This window comes from Rattus norvegicus, chromosome 4, assembly GCF_036323735.1.
Source record: "Rattus norvegicus strain BN/NHsdMcwi chromosome 4, GRCr8, whole genome shotgun sequence".
In the NCBI taxonomy this organism is placed as follows: Eukaryota; Metazoa; Chordata; class Mammalia; order Rodentia; family Muridae; genus Rattus; species Rattus norvegicus.
The window spans coordinates 182,937,671-182,954,640 of NC_086022.1; the positions used below are offsets into that span (position 1 = coordinate 182,937,671).

The 16,970-nt window shown below is 43.7% G+C and overlaps 1 protein-coding gene across 6 annotated transcripts in view; it reads right to left on the reverse strand.

Annotated features, from left to right (window-relative positions):
• Tmtc1 (transmembrane O-mannosyltransferase targeting cadherins 1) overlaps positions 1-16,970 on the reverse strand; it is a 215,059-nt gene that overhangs the window by 63,321 nt on the left and 134,768 nt on the right. For 5 of the 6 annotated variants that reach the window (XM_039108900.2, XM_039108899.2, XM_063286870.1 and 2 more), the window contains one exon: positions 5,768-5,935. In XM_039108900.2, the coding sequence (XP_038964828.1) occupies positions 5,768-5,935 (168 nt within the window). Of the gene's footprint in view, positions 1-5,753; positions 5,936-16,970 lie in introns of all 6 variants that reach the window. The other variant, XM_039108902.2, reaches the window with a different exon arrangement.

The following is a 16,970-nucleotide window of genomic DNA, read 5'->3' on the forward strand; positions in this document are numbered from 1 at the left end:
CTGTGCAGTGCCCTGAGAGGCCAGAAGAGGGCATCTGATCCCTGTAACTGGAGTTACAGATGGTTGTGAGCTGTTACATGGGTGTCAGGAATCAAATCCAGGTCTTCTGGAAGAGCAGCCAGTGTTCTTAACTGCTGAGCCGGCTTTCTACCCCTTAATGCTCAGTGTTTTAATACATAGATTTCATGTATCTCCCTCACACCTTTCATTTGTAGATGACTTGAGATATAGAAGAAATGGGGGTGGGGGATGACTAGCTACCTTCTTCAAGTATGTCTCCTGGGCTTTAAAACATTGGTTTATTTTGCTCACATTGCTGAATAACAGGTTGGTAGAACCTAGAGACCAAATATTAAAACATCACCAATGGCAGCCAGAGCATCCGAGCAAAGGAAAGGAGGAGAGCTGTGTTTCTTCTCAGTTCTGAATCCTGCTTTGGCCCCAGGTAGTGATGCTTGCATACCATGGGACACAGTCACCATTTCTAGGGAAGTTGCTAATCGCTCTATCCTATAATATAAACAAAGAGGCTAAAGTCTTGGTAAGTATTTCGGCCGAATTTCAACCATGGCCAAGAGCAAGTCAAACTCATTCTAAAGCTGGTTAGTATCTGATGTTGAGTCAGAGGACCCCAGTAATATTAGCATTAGGCTGGCTTCCCTCAAGGAGTCCTTTCCTAGTCTGCCTCCTCTCTGTCACCTGGTATCTTTCTCTTCTCTTATTACAGTACAGAGCACAAATATAATCTGAAACTTTACACAGTGTTTACTACAAGGCAGACGATTTAGGAATATTTCTCATGTGATGTTTTCTTCTTACACTATACCTTGGATGATAAACATTTTTGAGTGACCTGCATTTTTCAGTGAATTTATAAGACTTTCTCAAGAGCAAGCAATTAAAGAGGTAAATTTAGCATGCTGTCAGAAAGTTGAACTCCAGATATCACTTTCAGTCACTTACCCTGTCCTATCTCAGAAGCCAGCAGTGAAGTGTACAAGTGAGATCACCATTATTTCTCACAGATGAAGTCACACAGACATCTGGCCTTAAATAAAGAAGATTCTACAAGCCTCCAGTATTTCCCAGGACTTAGAGTCAAAGTTTTACTTAAAGTATCAATTACTTTGATTGCATCTGACACAAAGATCTTCAAAGGCCTCCTAATCCAAAGTCCTTTTCAGAACAATTGTGGGGTGGTTGGATTTTACTGATCAACCACTCCCTCCATACTCCTACCTAAAGGGACAGAAGGTTCAGGATGCAAGTCAGTGTGCTTTCTGTTTCTGTTGCTGCTGTTGTACTATCACCACCACCACCACCACCACCACCACCACCACCACCACCACCACCACCACCACCATCATCACCACTGCTGGCATCAGCTGCAGACAGTTTGAGCTCTAGCTTATTATCCTTGGAGCATGTGCTGCCTTCCACTCCCACCACCTATGTGGTTTGGTTAAGCAATAAACATCAATAGAAGATGCCACTGCCAGAATGTGGCTGTATCCAGGGAACATGTTTGACACAAGAGCAGAATGGTTGGAAAGTGTGCCATAAAAGCATCACCTATTAAAAGTGAGAGAAAGATTAAACCAAGAGACCATGAGGAAGTTCTGTGTCTGAACTTCAACACCCTGTATTTCTGAAATGACCCCAGGTATGAGGAGGGAGGGAGCCCTATGTTCTATGAGAACCACACTGAGTGGAGAGGGCTGGGGAAGAGCCTAGGGGTTCTTTATCAGGTCTGTGAAGAGAAGAATGCATTAAAATAAACAAAAGGAAGAGACTTTGTCTTTAGTGCTGTAGCCAAGGGTGAAGTGTGAAAGATTCTACAGACTAACCCTCACCAGCTAACAGCACTGATGAAATGCACTGGGTCACCACAAAGGGAAGCAGCAGAGCCATTGTTGCAAGACATCTATCTGATCACACCAGGAACCCCATGATTATATTATTTACTGAAAAAAACCTGTTTATAGTTGTATGTGTTTATAGTTGTATAGTAAAAGGTATTGTGGCTTAGTACTTAGCACATACCTTTAGTCCCCTGGCTGGAATACGGACACACCCTTAGTCTTTAATCCCAAACAATGAAGATAATGAAGATAAAGTTAGTTTGTAGACTATATCGTCCATATTTGAAAGTGGTATCTGACTGAGTGGTAAAGTGCCAAGTCAGAGAAAGAACTGACAGAATAGGTTATGCCAAACTCTCACAAGAAGAGAAAGGAAAGGGAAGCTAGCTACAAGAGAAAGAGAGAGAGAGAGAGAGAGAGAGAGAGAGAGAGAGAGAGAGAGAGAGAGAGACAGACAGAGACAGAGACAGAGACACAGAGAGAGACAGAGACAGAGACAGCAGAGAAAGACAGAAAGAGAGACAGAGACAGAGACAGAGAGAGAACAGTGCAGAGAAAAACAAAGAAGCAGTTTTACTGGGACGGTTATAGAGAGATAACCTCCACAGAAAGAACAAGCTAGAAGACAGAACAAGCCAGAGAATGAGAAGGATAAGAAGGAACCTGAAGATAGGAACAGATTGCCAGAGTTAGTTTGAGGTCAAGCATGACAAAAAAGTCAGAGCTAAGACAGAAGCCAGAATGATTGGAGAGGAGTAACATCAGTAAGCTTGGAGAGGAGTTCGAGCCAGAATGGCTGAGTTGAACCAGCCAGCCAGAATTCAGAAAGAACTAGAAAGGATGAGCTTATTCAGCAGTAGGTCTCAGAGACAGAAGTGGCTCAGCAGTTAAGAGCACCTGTGTTTGACTCCCAGCATCTACATGATGGCTCACAGCCATTTGTAACTCCAGTTATGGGAATCTGATGCCTGTGGGCACCAGGCATGTAAGTGCCATGCAGACATATATGCAGACAAAATACTTATACACATATGCAGACAAAATACTTATACACATAGAATAAAAGATAGTTTAAACTTCATAAAAAGGGAAATGAAAGGGGTTGGAGAGATGTCTCAGTGGTTAAGAACACTAGCTGCTCTTTCAGAGGATCCAGGTTCAATTCCAGCATGCACATGGCAGCTCACAACTGTCTGTAACTCCAGTTCCAGAGGATCTGACACTCTTTTTTTTTTTTTTTTGGCCCAACTGGTAAGATATAATTGCCCACTTAAACATACAAAGCCCGGTACCATCCATCCCTTGAGAACGTCAATAACTACCTGTGAATACACAGAGCGAGATCTTTACGCCAGCCTCCATCCTCCTGCCACAGCCTCCCCTCCCTCCAGGATCTGACACTCTTGCACAGATATACTTCACACAGACATACATGCAGGCAAACACCAATGCACATAAAATAAAAATAACATAAATTACAAAAGAAGGACAAACAGAAGGGCCCAAATGAGGATGTTTCAATCCCACTTAGGAAGGAAGCAGAGGAAGGGAGGGACCTGGGGGGGAGAGAGGAGGGTGAGGAGAAAAGGGCAGCTATAGGGTAGGGGAGAGCAGACAGGAGAGAAGTCCTGAGGATCAGCAGAATGGATGGAAATACTCAACTTTGGAAGGTGGGGAGCATGGAGGAACCATCTAGAAAGTACCAGAGACCTGGGAGGTGAGAGACTATCAGGACTCAAAGGGATGAAATGCCCTACAGTGGGGAGAGGGAACTTGTAGTAGAGTCCTCCAGTGAAAGACAGGGCATCAAAGGGAGGGATGAGGTTGCCATCCCACAGCCAAATTCCAACCCAGAATTGTTCCTGTCTAAAAGAAATTCAGGAACAAAAATGGAGAAGAGACTGAGGGAAAGGCCGCCCAGTGACCGGCCCAACTTGGGATCCATCTCAAAGGGAGGCTCCAAGGCCTGACACTATTACTGATGCTATGATGTGCTTACAGACAGGAGCCCTAGCATGGCTATCCTCTGAGAGACTCAACAAGTAGTGACTGAGACAAAGGTAGATACTTATACCCAACCATTGGACTGAAGTTGGGGACCCCTGTGTTTGAATTAGGGAAAAGCTGGAAGAAGCTGAGGAGGGTGACCGACCCTATAGAATGCCAGCAGTCTCAACAAACCAGCACCCCAAGATCTCTCAGACACTGAGCCACCAACCAGGCAGCATACACTAGCTGGTCTGAGGCCCTGACACATAAAGAGCAGAGGACTGCCTGGTCTGGCCTCAGAGAGAGAAGAATGTCTAACCCTCAGAGACTTGAGGCCCCAGAGAGTAGGGATGCCTGGTGGAAGAGGGAGGGAACATCCTCTTGGAGACAGGGGGAGGAAGAATGGGATGAGGAACAGCGGGAGTGGGGACAGGGGTGGGGAAGGCAATGGCTGGATTGTAAAAGTAAAAGTAATGGAAAATAAAAAAAATGAAAGTAGCAGGGTATCAGTGTGGAAGAAGGTGGTCAGTGGGAAGAGGCCAAAGACTGACTAGGGAATGAATGTGGCAAAATGCCTCACGTTCATGCAGAGTGTGTCCACATGAAGCCCATTATCATGCCAGATGACAAAAAGCCTTATCCTGCAGCAGTCCCTCTACAGGACCCAGGTAGGAACAGAGCAGCACCATGTTGATGAATGACACCCAGACAGTCACAGGAAGTTAAAGATGCTAAAAATGCCTATATTGCTAGGTAGTAAGACCAGACACATTTTTTCTTTTTAATTTTTCATTTCTTCTTTCTTTCCTTTTTTCCCTCCCCTCCCTCTCCCCCCCCCCTCTCTCTCTGAGACAGGGCCTCACTATGCATCCTTGGATATCCTTGAACTGTCTGACCTCAAAGTCAGAAATCTTCCTGCCTCACAAGTGCTAGGATTAAAGGCCTGTGCTACCATATCTGGCCTCAGACATGTTCTTTTCAAAGAGTGCAAAGCCTAGTGAACACCTGCCTTATCCATCCATCCATCCATCCATCCATCCATCCATCCACTCCTCCAAACTTAATACTAACATTCATACTGTGGGATAGGCTGAAAGCTATAAGTCAGCATATATATGTATATGTAAATTACATACATATATGTATTACACATATATGTAAACAGGCACAAACACATATATACACATATGTACATGTGTCTATATATGAATACATGTGCATGTGTGTGTTTATGTATATATAAATACACACATACACATGTATATCAGTATATATGCACAGAACATACGTACATACACACATTAGTACACACTCACACATGAATGATGCTGGGGATCTAACCCAGTGTGCTAGGCAGGTACTCTATTCCTGAGCTGCTAATATCAAACCAACACATGTGTCCAGAAAAATTGTACCACTGTGAGAAAAAAAAAGCAGAAAAAAGAAAGCCTTTTATTTCCTCACCTAAAATCAATGTTTAAAATAAGCAATGAGACCACAGATTCTGATTTAATGCCTGGGATGTTTCAGAGAGAGCCACAGCCTGTCTCACCCTCCTGCTGTGTGCTCACCTTCCCCTTGAACCTGGTTGGATGATGAAATGAGGCGTGTAGATTTCATTTTGGTTACTGATTTTACAGCCCAGCTCATCAGTAGGTATTTGCACCCAAATTCACAGACCTAGAATTTTTTTACTCTCATAAATCCACTCAGAGTGAGATCATGTTAAATTTTATATAACACCCTTTAAAAATCTAAAATTAAACTCCCAAATAAAATTATTTTTCATTTCCAATTTATTAAAAGTGATTTTCTTGGTTAACACGCACTACCATAACTGTGTTACTCCATTAAGAAACAAATCTGTCATCAATGAAAGAGTGGGAAGAAATGTACATTTACCTGCTTAATCATACCTGAATAAGGACTCTCTCGACAGCCAAATTTCATTCTGCTTCACAGTTTTCCAGGAAAAAAGCAGCAGCAGCAGCACAGTGGATGCCATCAGGGAAGTGGCCCCGCATCGGCTCAGCCCAGCACAAAGCTTACTCAGTCCATGCACAAAGAGAATGCAGTAGCCCATACTGCAACAAAGCAAAGGAACAAGCTCACTGAGGTGAGAAGTCACAGTAGTTTGGGAAGTCACTGTGTGGGGTTGCTATGGGTAGGAGCATCACTGTGGTGGTTGGAATTAGAATGGCCCCTATATGCTCATATATTTGAAATCTTTGTCACTAGGGAGTGACACTATTTTAAAATATTAGAAGGTCTGGCCTTGTTAGAGTAGGTGTAGTCTTGTTGGAGGAAGTGTGATTCTTGGTGGTGATTTCTGAGGATCCAGAAGCCCATGCCTGGCCCTCTCTCTTAGTCTATATATCAGGTGGTAGCTCTCAGACATTGCTCTAGCACCCAGTTTGCATGACACCATGCTCCACCGTGCAGATAATGGATAAACCTCTGAACTGTAAGCAAGCAAGCCCCCAAATAAATGCTTCCTTTTGTAAGAGTTGCCTTAGTCATGATGTCTCTTCACAGCAACAGAACAGTGACTAAGACAGCCATTGTAGGTTGGGTACATTAGGGGGGCTGGGTAGTTCCCAGGCATGCTATTAGGACAAATAGGCTTGTGCTGTGCTAGGGGAAGACATATGAATTCCCCTGTCACAGACATGGTACCACATCTCACACAATGGCTCACTAAGGTCTCCAGCATTAGTATGAATGAAGTCATAGGCTCAAAGCCTCAGACAAGGAAGTCCTTCATGGTACCCAAAGGGATTCTCTGGTCCAAGATTTTCTCATGCTTCCAACACAGATGTGGTGAGTGAAGTGTGTCTGAGTTCAGAGCCAGAGGCAATGCAAGTCCTACTGCAGCAGCCTAGTGGACCATCTGGGCAGGATAGTAGTCATTGAGGATGAGAAGTATGTCACCTACAGGGCCTTCCAGATGACCAGTTAAGGTCCTTCCACTTTCCAAGTCCACCACAGCTGCCTCCTGAGCTGGACTGGTAAGGTTTTCTCACTGGCTTTGCCCCAGCTTTCCCAGGATTTGGCATAGCATCACATTTCTGAGAGCACATGGCTTCTTCCTCCACTCATGTATCCACAGAGTTAGAACAGACTCAGAAGAACAGAAAGTTTGTCAAAACGAATTCCCATCCCATCTACAAGGGGGCCAACAACTTACCTGTGTTCCCAGAAGTGACCACAAGCACTGAATTCAGTTGGTACAAGTCCTTTGGTGCCAGAACAGTCTCCAGTCCCTGCACCCCGGCCCAACACACACAAAACCCTATTCTCTCCTATAATTCCCATTACAGTTTCTATATTTGACTTTACAGACAGAATGGTTCCTCTAAATCTTCTGTTTTTGTAAAATGTATTGTGCTAATATTACTTCAGGGCCTGGCCGTAATGGCAGCTTGAGTGTGTGAGGTTCCCTACTGCCTGTTCTTCTAGCCCCAGACAGGTTCTCCCATCCCCCAAGGTAATCAGGATACTTCTGGGACCATAACAAGGTCTTTTAGATTCTATTCTTTCCTGCATTATAACTTGTTTTTAAAAGAATGTTAATTTTTAATTATCATTGTGTGAGAGTACCACTTGTGTGGAGATGAGAGGACAGCTCTGTAGAGTTGATTTTCTTCATGGGTGCTGGGGATCAAGCTTACCTGAGGGCCAGCCCTCATTCATTATAATTTAATGACCACTATGTATATATGGCTATTTCAGACACCACAAACTTATCAGTGAATAAACAAGACTGTAGTTACCCTGGAACACGGGGATGAAGCAGTAAGTGAATGAGCAGATTAAATACAGAGTGTGTGTTATAATATGCTAAACGAGAAATCAAGTAGCAGAGAGATAGGTGTTTCATGGACGGTCAAGTAAGAACCTGCAGACATTTGAATAAAGGTCTGAATGAGGCACATGAGGCACATGAGGCACATGAGGCTGTGCAGCCCTTTGCATCCCCATGCTTACTCTCTCCGCTCTCCTCTACACAACGCAGTCTGCAGGGGTAGGGCTAACATCCTTATGGCTGGCAGCTTCTATACTTGACTCAGCACCATCACTCTCAATGTTGCAGATGCCAAGGGCTCATATTCCAAGAAGATGCTGGTAAGGACGGTGGTGAAGGATGCTCAGTTAGGCCACACATCTAGTGAGCAGAGGAGCAGCAAAACTAATCCAGCAGGGAATTCAGACTTGGGACCTCACGCACATGCTGACCTGCTGTAGAGTTTGTGATGTAACAGACTGGCCCCTGAGCGCCCAGTCTCTCTCACCCTCCTCTTAGCTCTGCACTCAGAGGTCTCACTAGCTGTGGGAGCCAGAGGTGGCTGTGGCAGAGCAGCGGGAAAGAAGAGGATGGAATCCCAACAGCCACCCCGCAGTACTGAGTGTGGGCAGACAAGACAATGAAGATAATGACCAAAGCCACCGCTGCCTTGTATATCTGAGTAGTCACAGTATCCCCTCTGAGCCAGGCAGTGTGCCGAGTGCTTCTTTTGAGCTTTCCACAGCATTTTCTGGGCAAGGATAGTATTTTGTATTTCTTATCTAACTTGAGCTTCAAATCCTCTGTGTCATCCATATCCTAAGTAAGAAACTAAAAGCACAGATGAGTTAAATAACTTACCTACAGCCCCAAAGCTAGCACTCAACAAACCAGAAATGCAGACTTTGACAGAATGCTAAAATTGAAAGACTTGCAAATACCTTCTCCAAGAGGGTAGGCAGTAAATGGTGCAGCTGTTTTATATATTGGGGCTCACAAAGCATTATCCCCCAAGTACCCTGGATTTACCTGCAAGACTGAAGCAGCAGCCTAGGGTCTCTCTGACCTCCCCATCCCACCCTGCCTTTCTCTTTTCTCTTAATCCTGTCTTCTCAGAAACACATGGAAGAGCTTTCTCCGGTTCCTCTATCTACCCAGAGACCGTATCTACAATGGAAATACAATAGTCTGTAAGCCCCTTAGGAAATGCAACACAAATTCTTATCACAAAAGAGACTGAAAGCCAATCATTACACAGAGAACACTTTGTGCCAGCCACTGTATACTCTTTGGGCCCCCGCTGGCCTCTTCCCTAAGAGGAGAATGCAGAAGCTTTGACCTTTTCTGAGCTGAGAGTTACTGTGTTTGTTTGCTTTGTCTCCTCTGTCAGTCTGCTTACTGTCAATTCCCTTTATTGGACATAAATATCAGAACTTTGGAGAGCAGAGGGTAAGTTCCCCTCATCTCTATGTAGCCGCAACACCTCTGTCACTTGTCTTTCCTGTTCTGTTTGTGTGAAAACAAGCACATACTGTGTAAATGCATGGGAATGTCTGTGCTCCAATGAAATTTATTTGTACAAACAGTAGACCTGACTCATGGGCTACACAGCTTGCTCTGTGAGAATGAAGAAGAACCCCTCCTTACCATTTGGCATAGATTTTTTGTATCAAGTAACATGATAAATTGTTTTTGTTCCAAAGTCCTTGAATTGACACATGGCTTCAGAAATGTTAAGCCACAGAAAATAATCTCTGCTAGGTTTGCAATTTCTTGAGAACCATCTTTCAGATCCAAACACTGAAGTGACTGACACACTCCTCCATTCTGAAACTTCATCCTTCAACATCTGTTTTAGTGTAGTTCCCAGCAGCAGTCAAAAGAAACACATTCTCTCCATTGCTGGGGCAGGGCCAGGCCTTGCAGAGAAAAGTAGAAAATTGAGCAAATAAGAACCTACATGTTTGCCAGGGAGATGGGACCTGAGACTGTCCTACTCTGGTTACCCTGCTAAGGATCCTCCGGCTGCTGAGCAGAGATTTCTATGCATGGCACAGGACCCCATACAAACCCAGCATGGGACAAAGTCAGAACCTGCAGAGACAGAGAGAGAGACAGAGACAAAGAGAGACAAAGAGAGACAAAGAGAGACAGAGACATGTGGAGGAGGTCTGAGAACAGCTTGTGGGAACAGGTTCTCATTTTCTACCATGTGATTTACAGGAATCAAAATCAGATCATCAGGCTTGGAGGTGCTAGTGGACTTAGAGTCACAGCGAGATTTGGCTAACCATCTTCAGTAAGCCAATTAAAAGGATAAATTAATAGTGACAAACAGAAGAAAGAGATTTAATCAAGGTGGTCACACTTGGAAGGACTTGGGAGGTAGCTAGGAACACAGGCTTACCAGCAAGCACAGCTCAAAGTCTACCTTTTAATTTGTGAACAAGCTCAAACGATCCACTGAGATTATCTACAGGTAAAACTAACATTTACAAGATGGACATAGCCCTTTAATTTTATCACCTTTAAATTCTCTATAGGGTCTGAAGGAGCACACCTTTACTTCATTCTGCTCCATTGATGTCTCTTCTCACAAGAAGTCTTGTCTCACAGCTTCCCATCTCATGGGTGCTATCCCCCATGTGGTTCAGAAGGACAGCCCAGGCCACAATAAGCTGAGAACTGCAGGCAGCTGTGCCCCAAGTCATTGGTGACTACTCAGAAGCTGCCAGCTTCTAAGAGCACCCCCACGTCTTCCTAGTACCTAAGAGCACCCCCGCCTCTGTCATTATTTTTTTCCATCTCAAATATCTAATGGAAAATTCTCAAGAAGACTAAATTTATTTGGAGTTGAGAGTTCAATCAGTTTAAGAAAAGCATCCCAGTGGCCCTGCTGAGCAGCTCTCTGGCTCCGGCACGAGGTGCTGTGCTCCTAAGTTGAGATTAAAAGTTCCTTCATGAGTGATTAATGAAATGAGGGCACATTTTCCAGTGCGCCCTCAGGATGGCCAGGGGCAAATGCCATTGGTTCCCATGCTGATAACTGACATAATTCTTTGGGCCTTTGGCAATACAATGCTTCCTTCCTCCCTCATAGTGCACATAACAGCATTAAGATTTATGAGGCCTTCCTGGTAAATAAAGCAAGTCTCTGATTTTGGACAAAATCCTTGGTTTACATCTCAACCCTGACACTTGTTGATCTTGGGCAAATTATTTAAATTTACAAGCTCTTATTTCCTTCCTTTATAAAGGGACATGATTTAATGTCACACAGGCCCACTGCATTAAATGATAAAAGGTGACATTAAGATTCTGTGCTATAATATTAGAAGTATGCAGTTAGTTTCTGCTAAAGAAAGTGGAAGGGAAGGAACCTGTAAGACTGAGCATGTTCTAGGTCACAACAGTGGTCTCTGCACCAGGCTCCTGCAAACATAGCACAGTGAGAACTGCTCAAGCGACTAATAAGGAGAGGGTGTGGGCACAGAACATCTGAAGCTTCAGGATGAAGGAAAGGGAATATCTGAGCAATCAGAAAATCAGAAACACAGTCCAGGATGAGTAGTTTAACTACTGGAGGTTTATCTGTGTGTTATGGGATTAATACTGCCTATATTCCTGCTTCAAAGAAAGCATGGAATAATGTATATGAACATGTTTCAGAAAGTGAATAAAACAGGAAGAGCTACATTGCCATGCAGAGTGTTTTCCTGTCTCTGAATGCTTTTGCTGTATTACTCTTTGTAATAATTTGTATATGCTTGGCCCAGGGAGTGGCACTATTAGAAGGTATGGCCCTGTTGAAGTAGGTGTGTCACTATGGTTGTGGGCTTTAAGACACTTATCCTAGCTGCCTGGAAGCCTGTATTCTGCTGTCAGTATTCAGATGAAGATGTAGAACTTTGCCTCCACTATGCCTGCCTGGAAGCTGCCATATTCCTTCCTGCCTTGATGATAATGGATTGAACCCATAAACCTGTAAGCCAGCCCCAATTAAATGTTGTTCTTTTGAATTGCCTTGGACATGGTGTCTGTTCACAGCAATAAAACCCTAAGACAGAAGTTGGTACCAGGTGTGGGGTATTTCTCTGACAACCTGACCATGTTCTAAGACTGTGGATGGACTTTGGAACTTTGGGCTAGAAGAGACACTGGGTGTTGAGAGATTTGTGGGATGTTCTGTAGGAGTTTGGAAGATAATGTTGAGAACAGTGCAAATGATGGAAGCCTGACTTGAAATTTTCAGAGGTAAGGTTAAAGACTCTTATCAGGTCATTGCTGTTTTGATTGTGAAGATTCTGTGATTTTGGTCAGCTGGGGCTAAAGAATCATCTGTGATTAACAAGATACTAGAACTACTAAAGTGAAACCTTTGCATGACTGGGATGATTTATGCTGGTTAGCTGGAGCTACAAAATTAGAAGTGATTAAGAAGAGACCAGCATCACTAAGGTGAAATCTTCTGGGAAGTATTTCCTGAGAGCACAGAGAAGCTGTGTTCCAAAGGCAGCCACAGTTGTACCTTGTGTTAGAAGCCAGACTTGGTAATATATAAGAGTCACTCAGATGGTAATGGTTTTGAAGGCATAAAAGGATAACAGCAGATGCTTGGCACTGTGAGAGGCCAGGAGAGGCCATTGGTGAAGGTGCAGCCTCAGTGGCAGTTGAAGGCCCAAGACTGAAGGAGTCATGCAGGGAATTTAAGGCTTAGCACCATGAAAAGAGCCTATGAGAGGCTATTGGTGAAAGTGTAGTACAGTTGCAGCAGAAGACAGAAGTGTTTTGTAGATGCCAGTACCATGAGATGACCACCAAGAACAGTAGCAGTAGTGCACTACAAGCATCTGGAGTCTAGAAGACAAGGTGTGCGCTACAAAGGACAGGCTGGAAAAGGAACCCAAGCCCTTGGAGGAGCCCAGAAGATTGTGAGTGGATCCCAGACATTGGATGGTTAGAGTTTGATTTTGCTTTTGATTGTGACTGTGCCCTGATATTTATCCCTCTTGAAGTAAGAAAGTATTTTAGTGGAGTCCATAGTTAAGAGACTTTGAATTGAAAAAAGTATTGGATATTTTAAAGGGGTTGGATTTTTAATATGCAATGACTGTGGGACTTTTAAAGTTATTTAGATCTTGGGGATCAATAAGAAAGTATGAGTTGAGGCTTAATAGTAATGTGTTTGTGTGTCAAGTTGACAAGGGGTCAGTTGTACTGGCTGGTTTTGTGTGACAACTTGACACAAGCTGGAGTTATCACAAAGAAAGGAACTTCAGTTGAAGAAATGCCTCCATGAGATCCAGCTGTAAGGCAATTTCTCAATTAGTGATCAAGCAGGGAGGGCCCAGCCCATTGTGGGTGGTGCCATCCCTGGACTTGTGGTCCTGGGTTCTATAAGAAAGCAAGCTGAGCAAGTCAGGGGAGGCAAGCCAGTAAGCAACACTCCTCCATGGCCTCTGCATCAGCTCCTGCTTCCTGCCCTGTGTGAGTTCCAGTCCTGATTTCCTTTGGTGATGAACAGCAATGTGGAAGTGTAAGCTGAATAAACTCTTTCCTCCTCAACGTGCTTCTTGGTCATGATGCTTTGTGCAGGAAGAGAAGCCCTAAGACACTCTTCACATGGTTAAAGCATGTGATTAGAGCTATAGATAAACTCAGTTTATTAAGGTCCTGCTTAAGCAAACATCTGGTTTACAGGACAATTCCAACCATTTTAAGAACACTCATTGAAAATACCTTTCAAACTGCAATCGCACCTGTGCAGTAGTATTTGCTTCAAGTATTAGATTTATCTACTATGGTATATGGTGTAAATGTCATACAATGTAAGACAGACAGGCAGTATATGAAATACATGCAGTTATATACTTATATTGACACTCACATACCTCAGAAACAAACACATACGCCAATCTTCCTTTATATAAGTTGGGTATTAATATATGTGTCCCCAACAAGCTCACATTTAATACTTTTCAAGTGTGTAGGGTGAGTCTTTTCTTCCACCCAGACACACACTATTGAACTTCTGCCTGCCCGGACTCCTGCACTGTCTGTGCCCGTGTCTGCTCATTCAGGCTCTCCTGATTCAGGCTCCCCTGCAGTAGCTGGGTGGTGTGCTTTCCAGAATGGAAGAACTGCAACCTGCAATGCAGGGAACCATCAACTGCTTTCTATACATTGCCTGAGAGATTTCATCAACCACTGCTGCTTCAAGTCCATGGAATTTTATGGTTTTCTGTTTTGTTTTGTTTTCTATTTTTTGTACCTTCTACTATGTCTTTTTAAATAAAATGCAAAAAGATATCCATAAAATTATATGCTTCTCTTAGAGTCAGAATAAAAGAACAAAATTTCTGTGAAAGAATGACTTTAGCCCCACACTCCCTTGCCTGCTCAAACATGACATGCACAAAAGAGGCATTTATCAGAGCAAGAAAATGTTATTTCAGTGTGTTTTGATGGCAAAATTCTAACCCCAGAAGCCAAGCAAATAGCCAAGTTCTGTCTCTTTTATCCAAAATTTTCTGGCAGCAAATAAGAAAAGGGCCTTTTCTGGGTTAGCCTGGAAGGAGAACAGAAGCCAGAGTTTGAGTGGCTTATGCATTGTTAATCACAAAGGAGGAAGATAAAAGGGCACTGTGAGTCAGGCTCAATCTGGCTTTTTCTAGTAAAATAGACAAATCAGTCCCTGTAGGCTGCTGAATACAGTTTCTAGGAGGCTTCTCTGTGGTCAGGTAGGAGCACCCAAGGCTCCTACCTATGCAAGTGGTTGCATAACATCACAAAACAAGCATACAGTGAGTAGGAAGCTCACTTTCTCCAGGAACACTGACAGCTAGGCATCCTCTCCTCCCTTGCACTTATTTATCTTCCCTTTCTCCTTTACTCCCTTCTATTAGTTAATTAGTGAAATCGAGGTTTCCTTTTGTGGGTCCCTAGTCCATAGACCTTGAAAGGAAAGTTGAGAATAATTTCACTGAAGTTTGGGTAGACAAACTTCAATCCTAGCAGTTGCCAGAAGGAAGGAGATGGGAGAGAGGGAGGGAGGAAGGGGGGCATCATTTGAAAGCAATGTGTGTGTGCGCGTGTGTGTCTGAATACGTGTGCATGTTGCTCCAAAGAGTGAGAAATCCCAAAGTATCAAGGAAAGTGTGTGCAGGCTTTGAAAAAGGGACAGAAAAAAGAAAAGGAAAGTTGTACTTCTATGAGTAACTCAGAAAAACAAGCAAGTTCAACAGAGCTATAGGGCAGGGGCTCTGTGAATGACAGAGCTATAGGGCAGGGGCTCTGTGATGACTGTACAGGACAGTGTTGGGAGGACAAGTGTATTATCTCATTGAAGGGGCTCTGTGAATGACTGCACAAGTGTATTGTCTCATGGAAGGGATCATTGTTCCTTCCACTCCCTAGCACAGTTTTAGCTGTCACACTCTTCCTAGGTGGTCTCTCAGTGAGCGACTGAGAAGCCCAGCTACATTAACGTTCTTTCTTTTTAAGCTTCATTAACTTTAAAGAGAAGAGCCAATAATGTAAAATGTTCTAATTTTTGGAGCTAATCAGAATTTCATGTCTCCTTTGAGGGCCAGAGGTAGAGTCTACTCTTTTAACCAAGAGCTAATAGTTTTCCCTTCAATAATCCTCTCCCTGGGTATCCATCCATAACAATTTTAAGATTGTAACAGGTCCTCAGGAGCTGAGACCCTAGCTTGGTATGGTGTTGCATGCCTTTATGTTAGTAAAATACATGGAAAATAGAAGCAAGTAGATATCTCTGAGTTCAAGGCCAGCCTGCTGGTCTACATGCTAAGTTCTAGGCTGGTCATTACTACATAGTGAGACCCTGGAGAGAGAGAGAGAGAGAGAGAGAGAGAGAGAGAGAGAGAGAGAGAGAGAGAGAGAGAGAGAGAGACACACACACACATATATATACATATATATATACATATATATATATATGTATATATATATATCCCAGTTCACTTGTGGAAATCAAAGTTGCTCACTAGACCCTTCTAGTGAGGATCTGCAATAGCCTCATACCTCCAGAACTCATTTAGCAAGAAGCCAGAGCCTGCTTTTGGCATTCCTTGCCTCTGGCCAGGGCAGAAGCCTGGTCATGTCCTGTGTCTGGTCAGGGACATGAAAGGTACTGTTTTCTGAGTTCCTGTGCTAACCTGCATGACTGTTTTATGCCTCTCATCCTCATCACCTCAACTCATATGTGGTTACGAGGGCTTGAGTTACCTGACCTTCTAGCATCCAGAGAACCATGGCTCACGAACAGGAAGTCACCAACCTCTGATCAAGAAGTTTTGGCCTCTGCTAAAACTATCCCTCTGCAGGGGTTGTAGCCATGCTGGGCACAATGGTAACATGGACAACAGTCTGTGGCTATAGACAATTAATCTGCTCTACTCACTCAGTGGCTACTGCCCCAATGTTGTGGATTCTGGAATGAAAGACACACACACACACAAACACACACACACACACACACACACACACACACACACACACACACACACACGGCATTATATTTAATATACCTTAAGCAGCTCAATGGCAGGGCCACTTACAAACCTCCACACGGCTAATACACTCTCCCCTCTGATGTTCCTGAATTATTATTTACTAAAATTTTTATTCCATTTTGGCTGCTCTGGCCTGTAGCCCTCCTGGGTCACAATCCCCAACTCTTACATGTCGGCTGTTTCTCTGTCCTACACTTCTCAGGCCTGATCTTTCTGCATCATCAGCATGGCTTCTTCTTCCTCTGTCCTGCATTACTTGCCCGGGAATCCTCAAAGTCCCACCTCTGTTCCCTGGCCAGCTATTGGCCACCAGCAACTTAATTTACCAATCACAGCCAACTTGGGCCAGAGACTCTTACTATCTTACATTCAGGATGTGCTGATTCTTGTGTAATTTTGGGGACCAAATTAACATAAGTAACATTAGACCCAATCTACAACCACAGTCACTGGCAGGAGGGAGCATCCCTCAGTGAGGGTGCTGCGAGGCACCAAGCCAGGGCCTTGAGAGGAAAGGACAGTCACCTTCTGGATGATATTAGACTCTTAACTGAGTTTGACATAAGTAAATCCAGGCTGGTTCTCAGAGGCAGGCACTTGCTCTGGGAAATAGTGACATTTTCTTTATTATGCAGTTTTATTTTCATCTGAATCAGATCATCTAAAGCAAAGGGGTATTCTGAAACTTACAGAACAGGCAGGGTTTATTTTCTGTCCTACAAAGATGTCCCTAGACTGACTCTAGTCAAGGGTGACCTTGAACTCCTGATTTTCCTGCCATACTTTCCAAGTGCTGGG